This window comes from Xiphophorus couchianus, chromosome 8, assembly GCF_001444195.1.
Source record: "Xiphophorus couchianus chromosome 8, X_couchianus-1.0, whole genome shotgun sequence".
Lineage (NCBI taxonomy): Eukaryota > Metazoa > Chordata > Actinopteri > Cyprinodontiformes > Poeciliidae > Xiphophorus > Xiphophorus couchianus.
The window spans coordinates 6,453,239-6,469,687 of record NC_040235.1 but is presented as its reverse complement, the minus strand read 5'-3'; the positions used below and the strand labels follow the sequence as shown (position 1 = coordinate 6,469,687).

At 38.9% G+C, this 16,449-nt stretch overlaps 2 protein-coding genes across 2 annotated transcripts in view; both read left to right on the top strand.

The window, feature by feature from the left end:
- The window catches only part of LOC114149750 (protein NLRC5-like), a 1,536,511-nt gene that overhangs the window by 545,092 nt on the left and 974,970 nt on the right, over positions 1-16,449 (top strand). The window lies entirely within an intron of this gene.
- Positions 1-16,449, top strand: part of LOC114149757 (NACHT, LRR and PYD domains-containing protein 12-like) — a 46,137-nt gene that overhangs the window by 22,862 nt on the left and 6,826 nt on the right. Inside the window, exons 10-11 of the mRNA XM_028025827.1 lie at positions 11,696-11,869; positions 15,984-16,012. Of these exons, the coding sequence (XP_027881628.1) occupies positions 11,696-11,869; positions 15,984-16,012 (203 nt within the window). The remainder of the gene's footprint in view (positions 1-11,695; positions 11,870-15,983; positions 16,013-16,449) is intronic.

The window sequence follows — 16,449 nt, the reverse complement described above, 5'->3', positions numbered from 1 at the left end:
ACTGATTTGTCCAGCATTATTTTGTCTGTTTGCCATAGTTGGATTTAACTAAATTTTCTTGTACTTTAGGTGGATGGCCAGTAGATGGCAGTGTATTGTATGATGCACTAATGTTCACTTTAGTGGTCTGTGTGCATTTATAACAAAAAAACATATATACACATAAGAAAATATCTGTCCACTGTAGTGACCACAACACATGTTAAGGTAAAATACTACTCACAGTGCGTACTTTAAAATTGTATTATTTAGTTGAATCAGAAGATCATTGACAATGTATAAAGTCTATAATGAACTCATTTTGTGGTGTATATATTATTACGTAATAATAATAATGTATTTGCATTATGTTATGGGATGCAGGTCTGTCCACTGAATCCTTCACCTGCCGGTTCATTGCACTTTAGATAGTGGGACATTTTGATGAGCTCTGGGTTCCCCAATGATCTCATCCAGTACTTACTCCATGTCGACTTTCTTCTCATATTTAGGTTTGGTTTTCAGGTAGGTTGTCTCAGAATGCTTATTTTATCTCTTATTTTAGTCTGGCTCACCAAGATTATGTCACACACATGAGAACACTTATTTTGTAATTTTATTTTTCTATGTTTTTCTTAGTGTGGACCTAATACTATGTTGTAGAAAATAAAACTGACATAAATGGTAAATGGACTGAACTTATATAGCGCTTTTCCAGTCATTTTTGACCACTCAAAGCGCTTTACACTAGAGTCACATTCACCCAGTCGCACTCACAAGCACGCACACATTTATACACCGATACACAGATCGGTAGGCAATTTGGGGTTAAGTGCCTTGCCCAGAGGCACATCGACATGTGGCAGGAGCAAGCTGGAATCGAACCTACAACCTTCCGATCGCAAGACGACTACTCTACCAAACAGCCACAGTCACCCCATAAAGATATATAAAGATATAATTTTCTACATATTTATTATCTAAAAATTAAAATCTTTACATATGTGGAATACAAGATGTTAGCTTTGTTAGCTAATCTGTTTAAGGTGACAACTATGATATGAATAATTATTTATATCTTGATTGAGGCACGTTTATTCCTCCATACAGTATTTTCCCTTTAACTGAAGAGTTTTTTTGTTGATTTGCCAATAACATAAAGTTATAATTTAAACTAAAGATTGTTGCTTCAAACAACATACCTAATCACTTTTGCTATAAAGAGCAACACTAAATAAAAACAACTCATCAGCTTTCATGCGGTCTCAATCCACTATCCTTAAATTTGGAAAGTTGTTGCCATGGCGACTCCAGTCCAGATGTAGAGATTTGGTTTCCTGTAGGAGATTAAAGCCGAACACAAACTGGAGGAAACGCTCACAGTTCTTAGTAGAAACAGACTTTACTCAATTAACAGCAGTAATGTTTACATTTATTATTACTTCTCTTAATGGACCAAATTCCTGATGTTTCCAACTGATTTTAGTTTTTAAAGTTCGGAGCCTGAACATCACTGAATGGGAGGAGGGCAGATTTCCCAGCATTCAGTCTAAAGAAGCTCAGCTCTTCTCAGCTCTGAGACATTTTCTGAATAAATCCCAGTCAGTGGAATCTGCAGACCTGCTCAGATCCAAACATCCCATTTTTCAGGAGTCACTGGTTTCATCTGTGTCATTGTTCCAGCTGCTGAGGTCAGAATCCAGCTGTGAAACCTGGAGGTTGAATGTTCAGGTTCTCTCCTCCCAAACATCCCCCCTCCCTCAAGCTGTGGAGAACAGCTGGAAAACAGCTGCATGTGTAAATAATGAGTCTGGAACAAGCTGCCACCTAAAACTAAAACACGTAGTACTAAAACCACTACGAAAACATGTGGTTTTAGTAGTGTGGTGATATTAAGAACTACAGTTTAGATTGTTAAAAAATTTTATGTTTACTTTCTGTTTGTATTTATAGTCAGATCAGTTACTGCAACAAGAAGCAACCAGCTGTTCTTTTCTCTGGGCTCATTTCTCCTCATGAAGAAATTATGAAACATTTTCATCAGAACTTCTTTGCTTCCTCATGGAGATTTATCAACCTGCCTCTGATTTCATTGCAGACCTCCCACTTCCTGGTTCTACTGTTCTCAAAGAAGAAACTACAAAACAGATGGTATACATAACTGATTCTGTACACCACATAATCAGTTATACAACGTTTATCACACCTTGACTTTGAACTCTTGAGTTATTCAAGTCAGGTAAAAGTTCAGTTCTGTTCCCTCACATCTCTGTGTAGGTGTGGTACCAGTCTGGTTCTGCTGTGGTTCAGTTGAGTCTCAGTTTGTTGTTCAGATTCTCTTTATCAAATCTTTGGACCATTTGCACAAATTGTAAGTTTGATTTTTTCCTTCTTGAACTTTGACTTTAGGAACTTTCCTGCTAGGTTTTGCTCTCTGATGTTTAGAAAACATGTTCACTTCTGATTTCAGTTGAAAGTTTCATCTCTGCTGTTTGAAGGTTAATCTGGAGGATTATTAGATTATTTAGAACTGGAATGATGAACAGCTGATGTTTCTTTGTTTTCTTCTCTGAACAAACTGCTTCATGATTTCATTTCCTGGAATCAAACTCTGGTCTCCACTGTTAAACTCAGAAACAACAGTGTCTTGTTGCTTTTTTTAAAATTAAAATGTTAATGTATATTATTATTATAAAATAGTACTGTTGAAATGTGTTCAATTCAGTCAGAATATTAAATCGGTCATCTTTGATGCAGCAGATAATCCACTTGTAGAGATTAATAATTAACTAACTAAAATACTTCCTGTTATTCAGGTTGAATCAGTGAATGTAAATGTTGCTCCATGTCTCCATCTAGTGGACTGATAGTAGAAGTGCAGCAGCTGATGGCAGCTTCCTCTGCCTCTCTGCTGTCTGACTGCATTCACCTGACACTGATATGAAGCAGAGAAGAAGAGCCAATCAGAGGAGGAGCAGCTGATCTTTTTCCAGCTCTAATGATGTAAAGGATGATCAGAGTTGATGTGCAGATGAATGATGTGTGTTTCCTCTGCAGGTGAAGGTAGAAAGTGTGTGTGAGCTGATGTGAATTCAGCAGCATGGATCAGTGTGAGGACAGAGAGGAGGGAGTCCCTCCCTCTAAAACCACTCTGTGTGGGGAAGATGAGCCCCAGAGCAAAGGTCAGAGGTGAGGTCACCATCTCTAACTGTCCACAGCCCTTTTCACACAGCGTTCACTATATCAGGCCAGAACAGACGTGGTGATGAAGCTGCTGCTGCTCCTCTTTGCTGATTAAGTTTTAATCATCATGTTTCTGTCAGGATCCATCAGAGACTCAAACCAGAACCAGAACCAGAACCCAGCTGTGTGTCCTTTAAGAGCGACAGGTCAAAGGATGAGATCATTGACTTTAAATCTCCTGGATCTCCACCATCAGAGAGGTGAGCTGTTTCTAACTGCTGTAACTGTTCAGTTTATATCTATTATTGTGGCCATGTGATGATACCAAGTTCTGTTGGGTTCTGTTGTAATTGGAAAATTATACTAAATATTATGTTATTTTCTTTTAATATGTCAGACATCAATGACATTGATGTCTCCATGCTTACATGGTCCAATAATCAACTTAGGAACATTGTATCATGGACTTCAATGGTCTCTATAGGAGCCAAATTTGTGTATTTTGGGTTTTTGGTAACTAGATGGGACTATGAACTCCAGTATATGAACCAAGAGCTGACAGGTGTTGAACCCAGAAGGCCATACAAGTTTTTGACCACTGTGGTGGAGTTATTGTTAACGCTGTTGCCATGTATCATGGAATAAATGGATTTGTTCACAAATAGTTCATCTGACTGGAATAAATTCAGAATTTGATCTCTGGGATTGACTTTACACGCGATCAACAGGTACAAAGTTAGCCACTCAGCGCGTCATTAAAAAGCAGCAACGGATCAATGCTTAACGAGTGCAGTATTAAACTGTCTGGTATGCTGTCAAAAATCTGCCCTTTTTGGACTTTGAGGAACTCTGATGTATGTGATTCTGTACAGCATCCACCAGTCATCAACCCATCAAACTGGATTAAAGCAACAAGCTTTAATCCCAGCAACAAGCTGGGATTAAATCCAAAGGGAATGTAGTGGCCAGCACTGTGACATCTGTGAGTGGTTCAGGAGAGGTTGATCAGCAACATGCTGCAGCTAGAGGAAGTGATGGCTGCTGGGCTTGTTGTTCAGAACCTCACCCACTAGAAGAATGCAACAAATTTAAATGAAATCTTCACAAGGATAAAGTCTTTCTGTTGAGAAGAAAAGGATTATGTCTTGGCTGTCTGCAGTGAGGCCACAATAGCAGGAATTGTGAAGCATTATTTCTGTGAAGGATCAGCTGATAAACAAGAAATGTCAAGAGAAGACCAAAGGTTTCTCAATATTATGGAAACGTCTGCAGCAATACATGATGGAAAGTATTGCTTGAACCTGCCATTCAAATCAATGGATTTCTGTTTACCAAACAATTTTGCAGTAGTCAAACAGAAGCCCCTTTTGCACTGCACAGCCAGACTCAGACCGACTAAGGTTGATTATTTTGGGCCATTTGAAGTTAAAATAGGAAGAACACATTGCAGGAGATATGGTGTTTTGTTTACCTGCCTGGCAATTCGAACCATCCATTTGGAGACTGCAGCTACACTTGATACAGATTCCTGCATCACCGCATTGAGGAGATTTATCAGCAGAAGAGATTTATGGTCTGATAATGCAACAAACTTTGTAATGGTGCTGAGAAAACTGAAATAAGCTATTGTTAAGCTAAACAAGGACACAATAAAGTCATTTTTAGTACAGGTGGAAATTAATTGGATTTTTAATCTACCTGCTGCTTCCCATTTTGGTAGTGTTTGGGAACGAATGATTCATCTGGTGAGAAAAGTACTCAACTTAGTGCTGCGTCAGCCAACTCTTGATAAAGGGCTGAGTACAGAATTGTGTGAAGCAGAAGCCATCTTTAACGATCGCCGTATTACAACCCTCTTAGATGATCCAAATGATCTGGAGCCACTTACCGCCAATCATCTGCTCTTGCTCCGAGGAAAGCCTTCACTTCCCCATGGAACATTAAAGCGGGAGGATCAGTATGGAAAAAGACCATGAAAACAGGTACAATACTTGGCTCACCTGTTTTGGAAGAGATGGGTTCGAGAATATTTACCTTTGCTTCAAGAAAAGCAGAAATAGAATTAGAGGTGGAAAACTCTTGCTGTTGGAGATATTGTGGTCATAATGGATCCTTCTGCACTTTGAGGATCTTGGCATCTTGGCAAGGTTTTGGAAATGTTTCCAGATGGTTATGGTTTCGTGAGGTCAGTAAAGCTGAAGAATAAGTCCAATATTATTGAGAGACCAATTTCCAAACGTTGCATGTTATATGGTGTCTAAATTAATGTGTTAATGTCACATTTGTGTCACATATTTTCTCCTGTATTATCATTGTTGTGGGAATTGGCATATATGTTTGTTATGCCAATTAGGGGCCAGTGAATAGGAGCCAAATGTGTATTTTGGGGATTTTAGTCACTAGATGGGGGTGTGGCCTCCAGAATATGAGCCAAGAGGTGACAGGTAGTTGACAGGTGTTGAACCCAGAAGGGCATACAAGTTTTTGACTGGTATGGCAGAGTCATTGTTAATGCTGTTGCTGTGTATACTGGATTAATTGGATTTTGTTCACAAGTGGTTTCATCTGACTGGAATAAATTCGGAATTTGAACAACAAAGAAGATCTCTGGGATTGACTTTACATGCAATCAACAGGTATAACATGAGCCACTCAGCACATCTTAAAAATGTAGCAATGGATCAACGCTTAACTATTACTTAACTATAACTATTGGCTATTACAGCCAGTTTAATACTGGCTACTACAGTCTCCAGTGACTGCAATGAAGTACAACTGAATTAGTGGTAAATTAATGAAAGATCTTTGGAGTATTAATCAGGTCCGTTTAGATCCACATTCTCTACCCATAGTTTCTCCAGGTCCATCTAGTTAACAGAAATCTAGAAATCTGGTCTGATTTCCAGATGTTTCCCTGATATCGAATAAACAATTAATCATGTAGTGATACTCCTCCCTAGAGGCCAACAAAAAGAGAAGTTACTGCTGATGAATAACAGGAAACAAAATATCTAACCAGAATAAGCTCACTTTTCTGCTGTAACCTCTAAAATATAAAATGGAAAGAACAAGGAAAATCCTCAATCAGGACACATAAACTATTATGTTAACATGACCTTTGAACCATAAACATTTAACTGCATTTTATTCTGTTTTCTTCATTTTTCCAGATGAAACAGGCACATTTATTTAATCATATATTCTTAACACACAAACAAAAAAGCAGAAGTGAATTTAATGTCTAGGTTAATATTTGTATTAACCTATGATTAATGTTGAATGATTAATGTTGAATGAAAAACGTTTACATGGATTTTGTGATTCCTATTTCAAACATCACCAAAATCTCAGAAACATATTTCTGCTCTTTAAACAAGGCTGAACATTATTTAGGAGGATCAATGATCAGGAACGTGTTGGAGGATTGAACTGGTTCTGATGGGAATCATTTAGAACATGAAGTTGATGATCTGTGTGGTTCTGTTGTGTCTCACACCTTTTTATTTTACAATGAATCAAAATAGAAATAATCTTTAAATGAAACCTCCACAGAAAGTTTATAGTAGATGTTTTTCTATCAGGATCCATCAGTGAATACAGCCACAACCAGAACCCAGCTGTGTGTCCTGTAAAAGTGATGAATCAAGAAATTATCGCACTGACTTTAATTCTCCTGGACCTCCATCATCAGAGAAGTGAGCTGTTTCTAATGGCTGTATCTGTGGAAAATGAACCAGTGAGAACTCAAATATTTCCAGTTATAATTACAGAGGTTTGATCCATTACCTACAGAAACCAACTGTTCTAATGAAAGCACCTTTATATATTAATCTCTGGGGTGATGATGATGATGTTCTGCTGCTATCTGGCTCCATGTCAGACTAATATGCTCCATGTGGGACATACAGTATTTCCCACAGGCAGGGAAGGAAAGCTTCATGATGTGGTAGGCAAGATCTGCTGGAACTCAACCAACCTGAGCTGATCTGGACCATCAAAGGTTCTGCTGGTTCTTGGTGGGATCAGCAGTAACATTAAATCTTTAAATCTACTTGGATCATTTGATTCACTGCTCACATTAAGGTATCGCTTCATGGACCTTTACATTCAGATTGTCTATGTGTGGACAGATACAATGTGAGCTCATTGGCTTCCAGGAATCTATAGGATCCATTTTTAAAATTCTCACAACATCCATTAGAGGATCCCACATAGACTTTTATCCACATATCTCAGATGACCTCCATCTCCCCATGACCTCAGATCTAGTCATTTGAACCTGATGGATCTATGTGGAAAGAGCCTTCACATACACTCTTCCCAAGCTCTGGGAAAATGTCTCCACCAGTATCAGATCTGCTGACACTGTGGACTGTCTGAAGTCCAAGTTCAGCACCAACTTTTTAAAATGTCTATTGAGTGATTGTTGTGTTACTTTTCTTCATTGTGTTCATGTGATGATCTGTTTTAACAGCTTTTATTGTGAAACTTTTGATGATTTAATTTATAACTGGTGGATGAATATTTCTTGACTTCCTCATTGTTCCTGGTTCCTCCACAGAGTGGACCAGCAGAGCTCAGAGGTTCCCAGTGGTCCATCTGCTCAGCAGCATCAAATACAGCGGGACTCCATATTTATGGTGTGTATATGTGCAACAAATACTTTTCTATGGGTTCTGTTCACATTCATCTCCATGCTGGTCTTTGTAGATCAGAGGAAAGCGAGTCTGTTCATTGTCCATCTGGTTTTTGGCTCCATCATTTCAGTCTGATGTTTCCTACATCTATTATTCTGTTGCAGCTGCTGGAGGACAATATTGTCACATTTGTGAAAAATGAGCTGAAGAAGATTCAGAAGGTTCTGAGTCCTGATGACACAGAATGTTCAGAGAGTCAGAGAGAGGATGATGATGTGTTGGACGGTGAGGATGAAGAGCAGAGGAGAAGCAGCAGAGAGGCACTGATGAAGATCACACTAAACTTCCTGAGGAGGATGAAGCAGGAGGAGCTGGCTGACCGTCTGCAGAGCAGTAAGAGGATTTCTACAAAGATTTAACCTGATGGATAAATCACACATTTACTGATGTTTGAAGAGATGGAATCACATTTATTAACATCATCTTCAGAAAATAATATTGTTTAGTTACTGATTTTACATTTTGTGTTATTAGAACAATTTGCTGCAGTTTGTCAACAACAACTTAAATTTTGTTTGAAGAAGAAGTTCCAGTCTGTGTTTGAGGGGATTGCTAAAGCAGGAAGTCCAACCCTTCTGAACCAGATCTACACAGAGCTCTACATCACAGAGGGAGAGACTGGAGGGGTCAATGATGAACATGAGGTCAGACAGATTGAAACAGCATCCAGGAAACCAGACAGACCAGAAACAACAATCAGACAAGAAGACATCTTTAAAGTCCCACCTGGAAGAGATCAACCAATCAGAACAGTGATGACAAAGGGAGTGGCTGGCATTGGGAAAACAGTCCTAACACAGAAGTTCACTCTGGACTGGGCTGAAGACAAAGCCCACCAGAACATCCAGTTCATATTTCCATTCACCTTCAGAGAGCTGAATGTGCTGAAAGAGAAAAAGTTCAGCTTGGTGGAACTTGTTCATTATTTCTTTAGTGAAACCAAAGAAATCTGCAGCTTTGAACACTTCCAGGTTCTGTTCATCTTTGATGGTCTGGATGAGAGTCGACTTCCTCTGGACTTCCACAACAAGGAGATCCTGACTGATGCTACAGAGTCCACCTCAGTGGATGTTCTGCTGACAAACCTCATCAGGGGGAAACTGCTTCCCTCTGCTCTCCTCTGGATAACCACACGACCTGCAGCAGCCAGTCAGATCCCTCCTCAGTGTGTTGGCATGGTATCAGAGGTCAGAGGGTTCAATGACCCACAGAAGGAGGAGTACTTCAGGAAGAGATTCAGAGATAAGCAACAGGCCAGCAGAATCATCTCCCACATGAAGACATCACGAAGCCTCCACATCATGTGCCACATCCCAGTCTTCTGCTGGATCACTACTACAGTTCTGGAGGATGTGTTGGAGACCAGAGAGGGAGGAGAGCTGCCCAGAACAATTACTGAGATGTACATCCTCTTCCTTGTTGTTCAGACCAAAGTGAAGAAGGTCAAGTATGATGGAGGAGCTGAAACAGATCCACACTTGAGTCCAGAGAGCAGGAAGATGATTGAGTCTCTGGGAAAACTGGCTTTTGATCAGCTGCAGAAAGGAAACCTGATTTTCTATGAATCAGACCTGACAGAGTGTGGCATCAATATCAGAGCAGCCTCAGTGTACTCAGGAGTGTTCACACAGATCTTTAAAGAGGAGAGAGGTCTGTACCAGGACAAGGTGTTCTGCTTCGTCCATCTGAGTGTTCAGGAGTTTCTGGCTGCTCTTCATGTTCATCGGACCTTCATCAACTCTGGTGTCAACCTCATGGAAGCAAAACAAACATCTAAGGATTTTTTATTGTTTAATAAGCCTAAAATAATTTCTCTCCATCAGAGAGCTGTTAATCAGGCCTTACAGAGTCCAAATGGACACCTTGACTTGTTCCTCCGCTTCCTCCTTGGACTTTCACTCCCAATCAATCAGAGACTCCTAAAAGGTCTGCTGACACAAACACAAAGTAGCTCACAGAACAATCAGGAAACAGTTCAGTACATCAAGGAGAAGATCAGTGAGAATGTGTCTGCAGAGAAAAGCATCAATCTGTTCCACTGTCTGAATGAACTGAATGATCGTTCTCTAGTGGAGGAGATCCAACAGTCTCTGAGTTCAGGAAGTCTCTCCACAGATAAACTGTCTCCTGCTCAGTGGTCAGCTCTGGGTTTCATCTTAGTGTCATCAGGAAAAGATCTGGATGTATTTGACCTGAAGAAATACTCTGCTTCAGAGGAGGTTCTTCTGAGGCTGCTGCCAGTGGTTAAAGCCTCCAACAAAGTTATGTAAGCACACAGATTGTTACTTCATTTATTTTGATAGAAATCTATTATTGATGAGGTAAATATATATTCATGTTTCAGTTTATTTATCAGTGCATTGTCTCTTCAAAGTGTCAAACTGAGGGGTCAGGGAGACAAACTTCCTTCAGCAGCTGGACATAATGTTACATATTCAAGTAGTAAAAGACCTCCTCTTTATGTTAAAATTGAAATATGATTCACTTAGTTCCTTATGAAATTGTATAATTCTCTTTCCAGCCTCCTTGTTGCCTGTTGTTCTGTCCTTTAAGACTGGAGGACTATACAATGAACCAGTTAACAACTAAAGGCAACATAAATAGGTGTAAAATATAAGGTTGAAAGATTCCTGGAATGATTTGAGTACCTTGATTATTAAAATCCCTCTATGAAAATTTACCTGCGTCGAAGCTTCGTTAATTTATGTTTTATTATTTAGCCCACCATGTTCCGGCCATAACATTATTTGTCTTACATGTAGCTCTGACTTCCGCCTCTGAGTTGTTGACGAATGCTAAGTGTTAGCGGCATATTGTCCAATTTTCAAGTTCGGCCTGTGGGTATTTTATTGATTGATATTTATACCTGGGCTTTCATCGTTTTCGGGGGACCAATAATCATCTTTAAAATGACTGGAGTGATGCCTCGAGTACGGCAGCCTTTCTCCTCCCGGAACTGTTGATTCAGAGCGAACAGCGGGAAGAGCATTGCGGAAGTATTTATACAGTTGAGCGGATAGACTGAACACGTCGGGTGGCTGAGTAGTTGATGCTTGCAGTGTAAGTAAAACTTTACGGATGAACCGCACAATAAATTTCATGTCATCATGGTCTCAACAAATGGGTGGCGGAGCGCATCGTGGTGGTACATGGCAGGTAGATAAGTTTATGAGTGTGACAGATAAAGGGCATGTGAATATTCCGTATTGCTCCCCCGTTCTTACTTTCGTCCCCTGGTCTATTTCCTCCTCTCCACCCCATCTTACGTTCGTTTGCACCCCGACCACCTCAAGACCCCCCACTCCAAGCAACATTTCCTGCATTCTCATCCCCAAAGCTTCGCATGTATGGGGCAAGGTGAGAATTCATCTATTAAACTGACTGAAGATGAATACATAAACTAAAAGCTGGAGTATAGACATTTTTCTAAGCATATTTGTGAGCCTGCCTCTTCATTATTAAATTTAATAGAATTTCAGATCTTTGTATAACTTTTCTTCCGGTTAACTTACGTAGAAAGTGAACTGCTATTGTTATAGGTTAATTTTCTAAACTACAGAAAAGTAACTATTAGGGAAGCTCAAAAATAAAAAACTGGACTGGTATTGATAGGCGATAGTAACACCGAAGTTATCCCAGATTTACTAATATTTTATTTTATCATTTTTTATCCGATTACTCGATTAATCATAAGAATAATTGATAGATTACTCGATTACTAAAATATTTGTTTACAACAGCCCTAGTAAAATAAAGTTTTCTGAAAAATATTGTTCGGAAAACAATAAAATTTTGAAGAATTGCTTAGTAACAGAGTTCTTTCTCTGTCTCCTCAGACTGAGTGGCTGTAACCTCTCAGAGAGAAGCTGTGAAGCTCTGTCCTCAGTTCTCAGCTCCCAGTCCTCCAGTCTCAGAGAACTGGACCTGAGTAACAACAACCTGCAGGATTCAGGAGTGAAGCTTCTCTCTGCTGGACTGAAGAGTCCAAACTGCAACCTGGAAACTCTCAGGTAAAATGTTCTCAATCCTGGTGAAACCAGATTTCTCTCCATTACCTCCTGCTATAGATGATGTAAATGTTATTTCAATAGTAGATTATTAAAATGAAAGATGTCTGACTGTGATGAGGCTAATCATGCTAAGTCTTGACACATAAACTCAGCTGGTTTTCATTTACTCCAGGCTGAAAGAACCAAGAAGAGAGGAATGTAGAAAGGTGGGGATCAGGCTTTAACTGTTAGTGTAACGCTGGACACTTGACAGATTGCTGCATCCTCAGTTTACAAAGAAGCATCATTGCAGATTCTTCCTCCAACCAGTTGTTAGACTTTCTCATCCATTTTACAAATTACAAATTTTTATTTTTATTACCTACAGAATGACGTTTTATTACCATTTCATGATATTGATATCATAATTAATATAATTTCTTGAGTGTTTGCCTCATGTTAAAATAACCAGTTCAGACCTTTGGTTCTACCTCAATGTTCTCATGTTCTCATCATGTGATGAATTGTGTGTCTGCAGCTTATCAGGCTGTTTGGTCTCAGAGGAAGGCTGTGCTTCTCTGGCCTCAGCTCTGACCTCCAACCCCTCCCATCTGAAAGAGTTGGACCTGAGCTACAATCATCCAGGAGACTCAGGAGTGAAGCTGCTGTCGGCTGGACTGAAGGATCCACACTGGAGACTGGAAGCTCTCAGGTATGGAGGAACCTGCTGCAGGAGCAGAGAAGGTCTGATAGAGGAGGAAGAGGGAGAAATGTCTTTAGTCAGTCTGCTGGGAAACATTTAGTTTGAAGCTAAATATGTACTGTAGTTTCCAATTGAAATATTTAGTCATTGATAAATGAATGACATGGTGAAAATATAACTTGACATTCTGAAAACACTTCTGTCTCTTATGACAGTTAAATAAATCAAATTATTACTGTGGTTTAATCCCAACCGTAAAATTGTTGCCATAAATTTTTTCTAACTTCTGGAAGCTTTAAATGAATTGTTTTGACTTTTGGCAGCTGCTTAAAGTTTTAAAATAAAATAATGGTGTGGCTACTCTAAGCTCTATTTCATGTATCCAGTGTGAAAGGTCACATGACCAGACCTCTTTACTTCCTGTGTGACGCTGGACATAAATGTCTGTCACAAACCTGTTATTATCCTCTGTAATTGAGACAATGACATCTGCAGGACATGGAATTAAATCTTTATGTATTTAAAATATTTCTGAACATTCTTGTAACCATTCTTTATTATAATAGGTTGTGCATGTCATATTTTTTTATTTTATTTTATATATGTATAAATACGCCATATTTGTGTAATTCAGACTATGCAGTTTTCCATCAGCAACAATTGTTGCTGAGTATAAAACCAACATTTTCACCAACATAACCAAAATAAAATGTATTAGTTCTGGAAGCTCTGATCAGGTTTATTGCTGCTGATTCTGATACCGATCAGCCATGAGGTCAATGTCTGCTGATCACCAATCTTTGCCGATCATCTGGATTGAGTGTTTATTTGTTGCGTTAGGTATAAATGATGCTATGTGATGTGGCAAAATTTAAAAATTATCTGGTAATAAATTCTCTTAATTAACGTAAACATACAACATACCTGCAGACACAATACAGCAGCTACTCAGTCAAAAGAACAACTGAAAAACCTGCAACCAGTTCAACATTTAACCTGTTGTTTAACTGGTTAAATGTTCTCTTACAGAGTAAGGTTCTCTGTACCATAAATTATACATGAGTCAAATAAATCTAATAACACTTATTATGTCAAATAATGTCTAGTAAAAGAGGGAAACATTCATTCAAAGTAAAATACAGGTTGCATCAAAATAAACAATCCTAAGTTACTGAATCCAAACTTCCTGAGAGCAGCAAGCTGATTAATGCTGGTTCTGACTGAGCAGAGTAATTCTGCAGAACACAGGAGGATGGAGAGGAGATCAATTATTATTTATTTGTTTTTTCATAAATTATCTCATGTTTGGGCATAGCGAAAGTTTTACTATAAGAATTTTGTTGTTGCCATTGTTGTTTCCGTTTCCTGCTGCAGCTTTAAGCAGTGTGAGATTCACTGCAGGTGGAGGTTGAGCGGCGCTACGTCTGTGAAATATTACTACCAGTAGTGAATAGCGGCGGTTCAACATCAAGAGCAGAACCAACGTCTTTCACCTCCAGCTTGAAGACTTGAATTGTTTTTCTGGTTATTTGTTTAGCTTTCTGACCATGATGCTAATCTGGGTGAGTGTTGGTAGTTGAGCTGCTTTACCTGCTGCTCTGGATGTCATTTTGTTCCTACATTGAGCCTCAATGTAGCCAAATGTTATAGTTCTGCCAAGCTGAAGGGCAATAAACAACAACCAGAACGAAGTTAATTATTAACATCATTTATTGTTACACACATAAAAGGATTCCCCATTAACTTTATCTGTTCGTTTGTCAATCTGATAATGTTCTACCCAAATTTAATCACTTCACGTGGACAAACCCGCATGAACCACAACAATGTTCACTGCAAACTGGGGATCACACCAAACAAGATCAGGTGTCAACTATTTAAGATTAACAGAGACATAGGATATTGATATTCAGGGAAGTGACCCAAAAACAAACAGAGGACGAAACAAACAAAACAAATAAAAAGTTGTTAGCCCACCCTCACAAGTACTAAGAAGAGACAAACAATCCTAACTGAGCGGACTAACAAAAAACAAACTCTAAAAGAAGCAGTGCCAACACTGTAAAAACAAAAACACAAAAATTGCTAAATGCTTATTGAATCATTTTAATCAAGTCAATCTAAACCACATTAAAAAAAATGCTGCATACCTTCATCACACAAACCAGAACACTAAGATCAAACTTGGTGTAGCAGATCTGGTGCAACCATACCAGGTAAAAACAATATAAAAAACATACAATTCATTCTGATTAAAAGAGACTAATGTTTAAGTTGACCTGCGGTGTCGAACAACCACACGCCCAGTTAACGCTACCACCGGAACAACATTAACAATGCAGCCCTGTATAAAAACACCACATCAGCATAATTTACTTAAGAGAATCACTTTAAAACTGTTTTCCTCCAACCCACCAAAGCCAGCAAACAGTATTGGTAAAACAGGAAATTAACACTTGGCCACCACCTTCTAGCTTCCCTTTTATGGAGGCTCAGTCTATGGAGAGTGCGACACCTAATGGTTACAACTGCTTGTTTTTTAAATGTCATATTAGATTCGTTGTTTTGATGCATTTTAACACTCTTCACCAATGAGGTAATTTTCCACCGCAACATGCAAACTTCCCCATTCAGTCTCAGAGCTTTATAGTTCCACACTACAGGATTTGTTGCTGCGCAGTGTGAAGGAAAGAGGAGATCTAAGGAGGGAAATGCATGCACGTATAAGCACAATAAGTCCAAGAAGAAAATTGTTGACTGGAAAGTAACACATACATTTGATGGATTAATAACAGATTTTTCTCTCTGTCTCCTCAGACTGAGTGACTGTAACCTCTCAGAGAGAAGCTGTGAAGCTCTGTCCTCAGTTCTCAGCTCCCAGTCCTCCAGTCTCAGAGAACTGGACCTGAGTAACAACAACCTGCAGGATTCAGGAGTGAAGCTTCTCTCTGCTGGACTGAAGAGTCCAAACTGCAACCTGGGAACTCTCAGGTAAAATGTTCTCAATCCTGGTGAAACCAGACTTCTGTCGTTTACCTGCTTTCAAAGACGATGTAATTATTATTTGTTATAATATTATAGTAATAGATGTCTGACTGTGACATGGTTAACCATGCTAAATCTCAAGAAAAGTGGAGGTCAGGCTTTGACTGATAGTGTAACTCTTCGTACTTGACAGATTGCTGCATCCTATTGAACAAAGGATCATTATTGCAGATCTTTCCAACAAACAGTTTTCAGGCGTTCTCAATCATCATGTGGGAAATGTTGATTTTCATTACCTACTAAAGGAAATACAGTTTTATTACTATTTTCTTTTATTAACAAGTTAAGCACCAGTTTCTTGTGTGTTTTCCTCTCGTGAAAATATCCAGTTCAGACCTTGGGTTCTACCTCAATGTTCTCATCATGTGATGAATTGTGTGTCTGCAGCTTATCAGGCTGTTTGGTCTCAGAGGAAGGCTGTGCTTATCTGGCCTCAGCTCTGACCTCCAACCCCTCATACTCGCAGGTACAATACAGCAGCTACTCAGTCAAAAGAACAACTGAAAAACCTGCAACCAGTTCAACATTTAACCTGTTGTTTAACTGGTTAAATGTTCTCTTACAGAGTAAGGTTCTCTGTACCATAACTTATACATGAGTCGCATAAATCTAATAACACTTATTATATCAAATAATGTCTAGTAAAAGAGGGAAACATTCATTCAAAGTCAAATGCAGGTTGCATCAAAATAAACAATCTTAAGTTACTGAATCCAAACTTCCTGAGAGCAGCTAGCTGATTAATGCTGGTTCTGATTGGCTGGTTCTGACTGAGCGGATTAATTCTGCAGAACACAGGAGGAAGGAGAGAAGATCGATTAATATTTATTTATTTTTTCATAAATTATTTCTT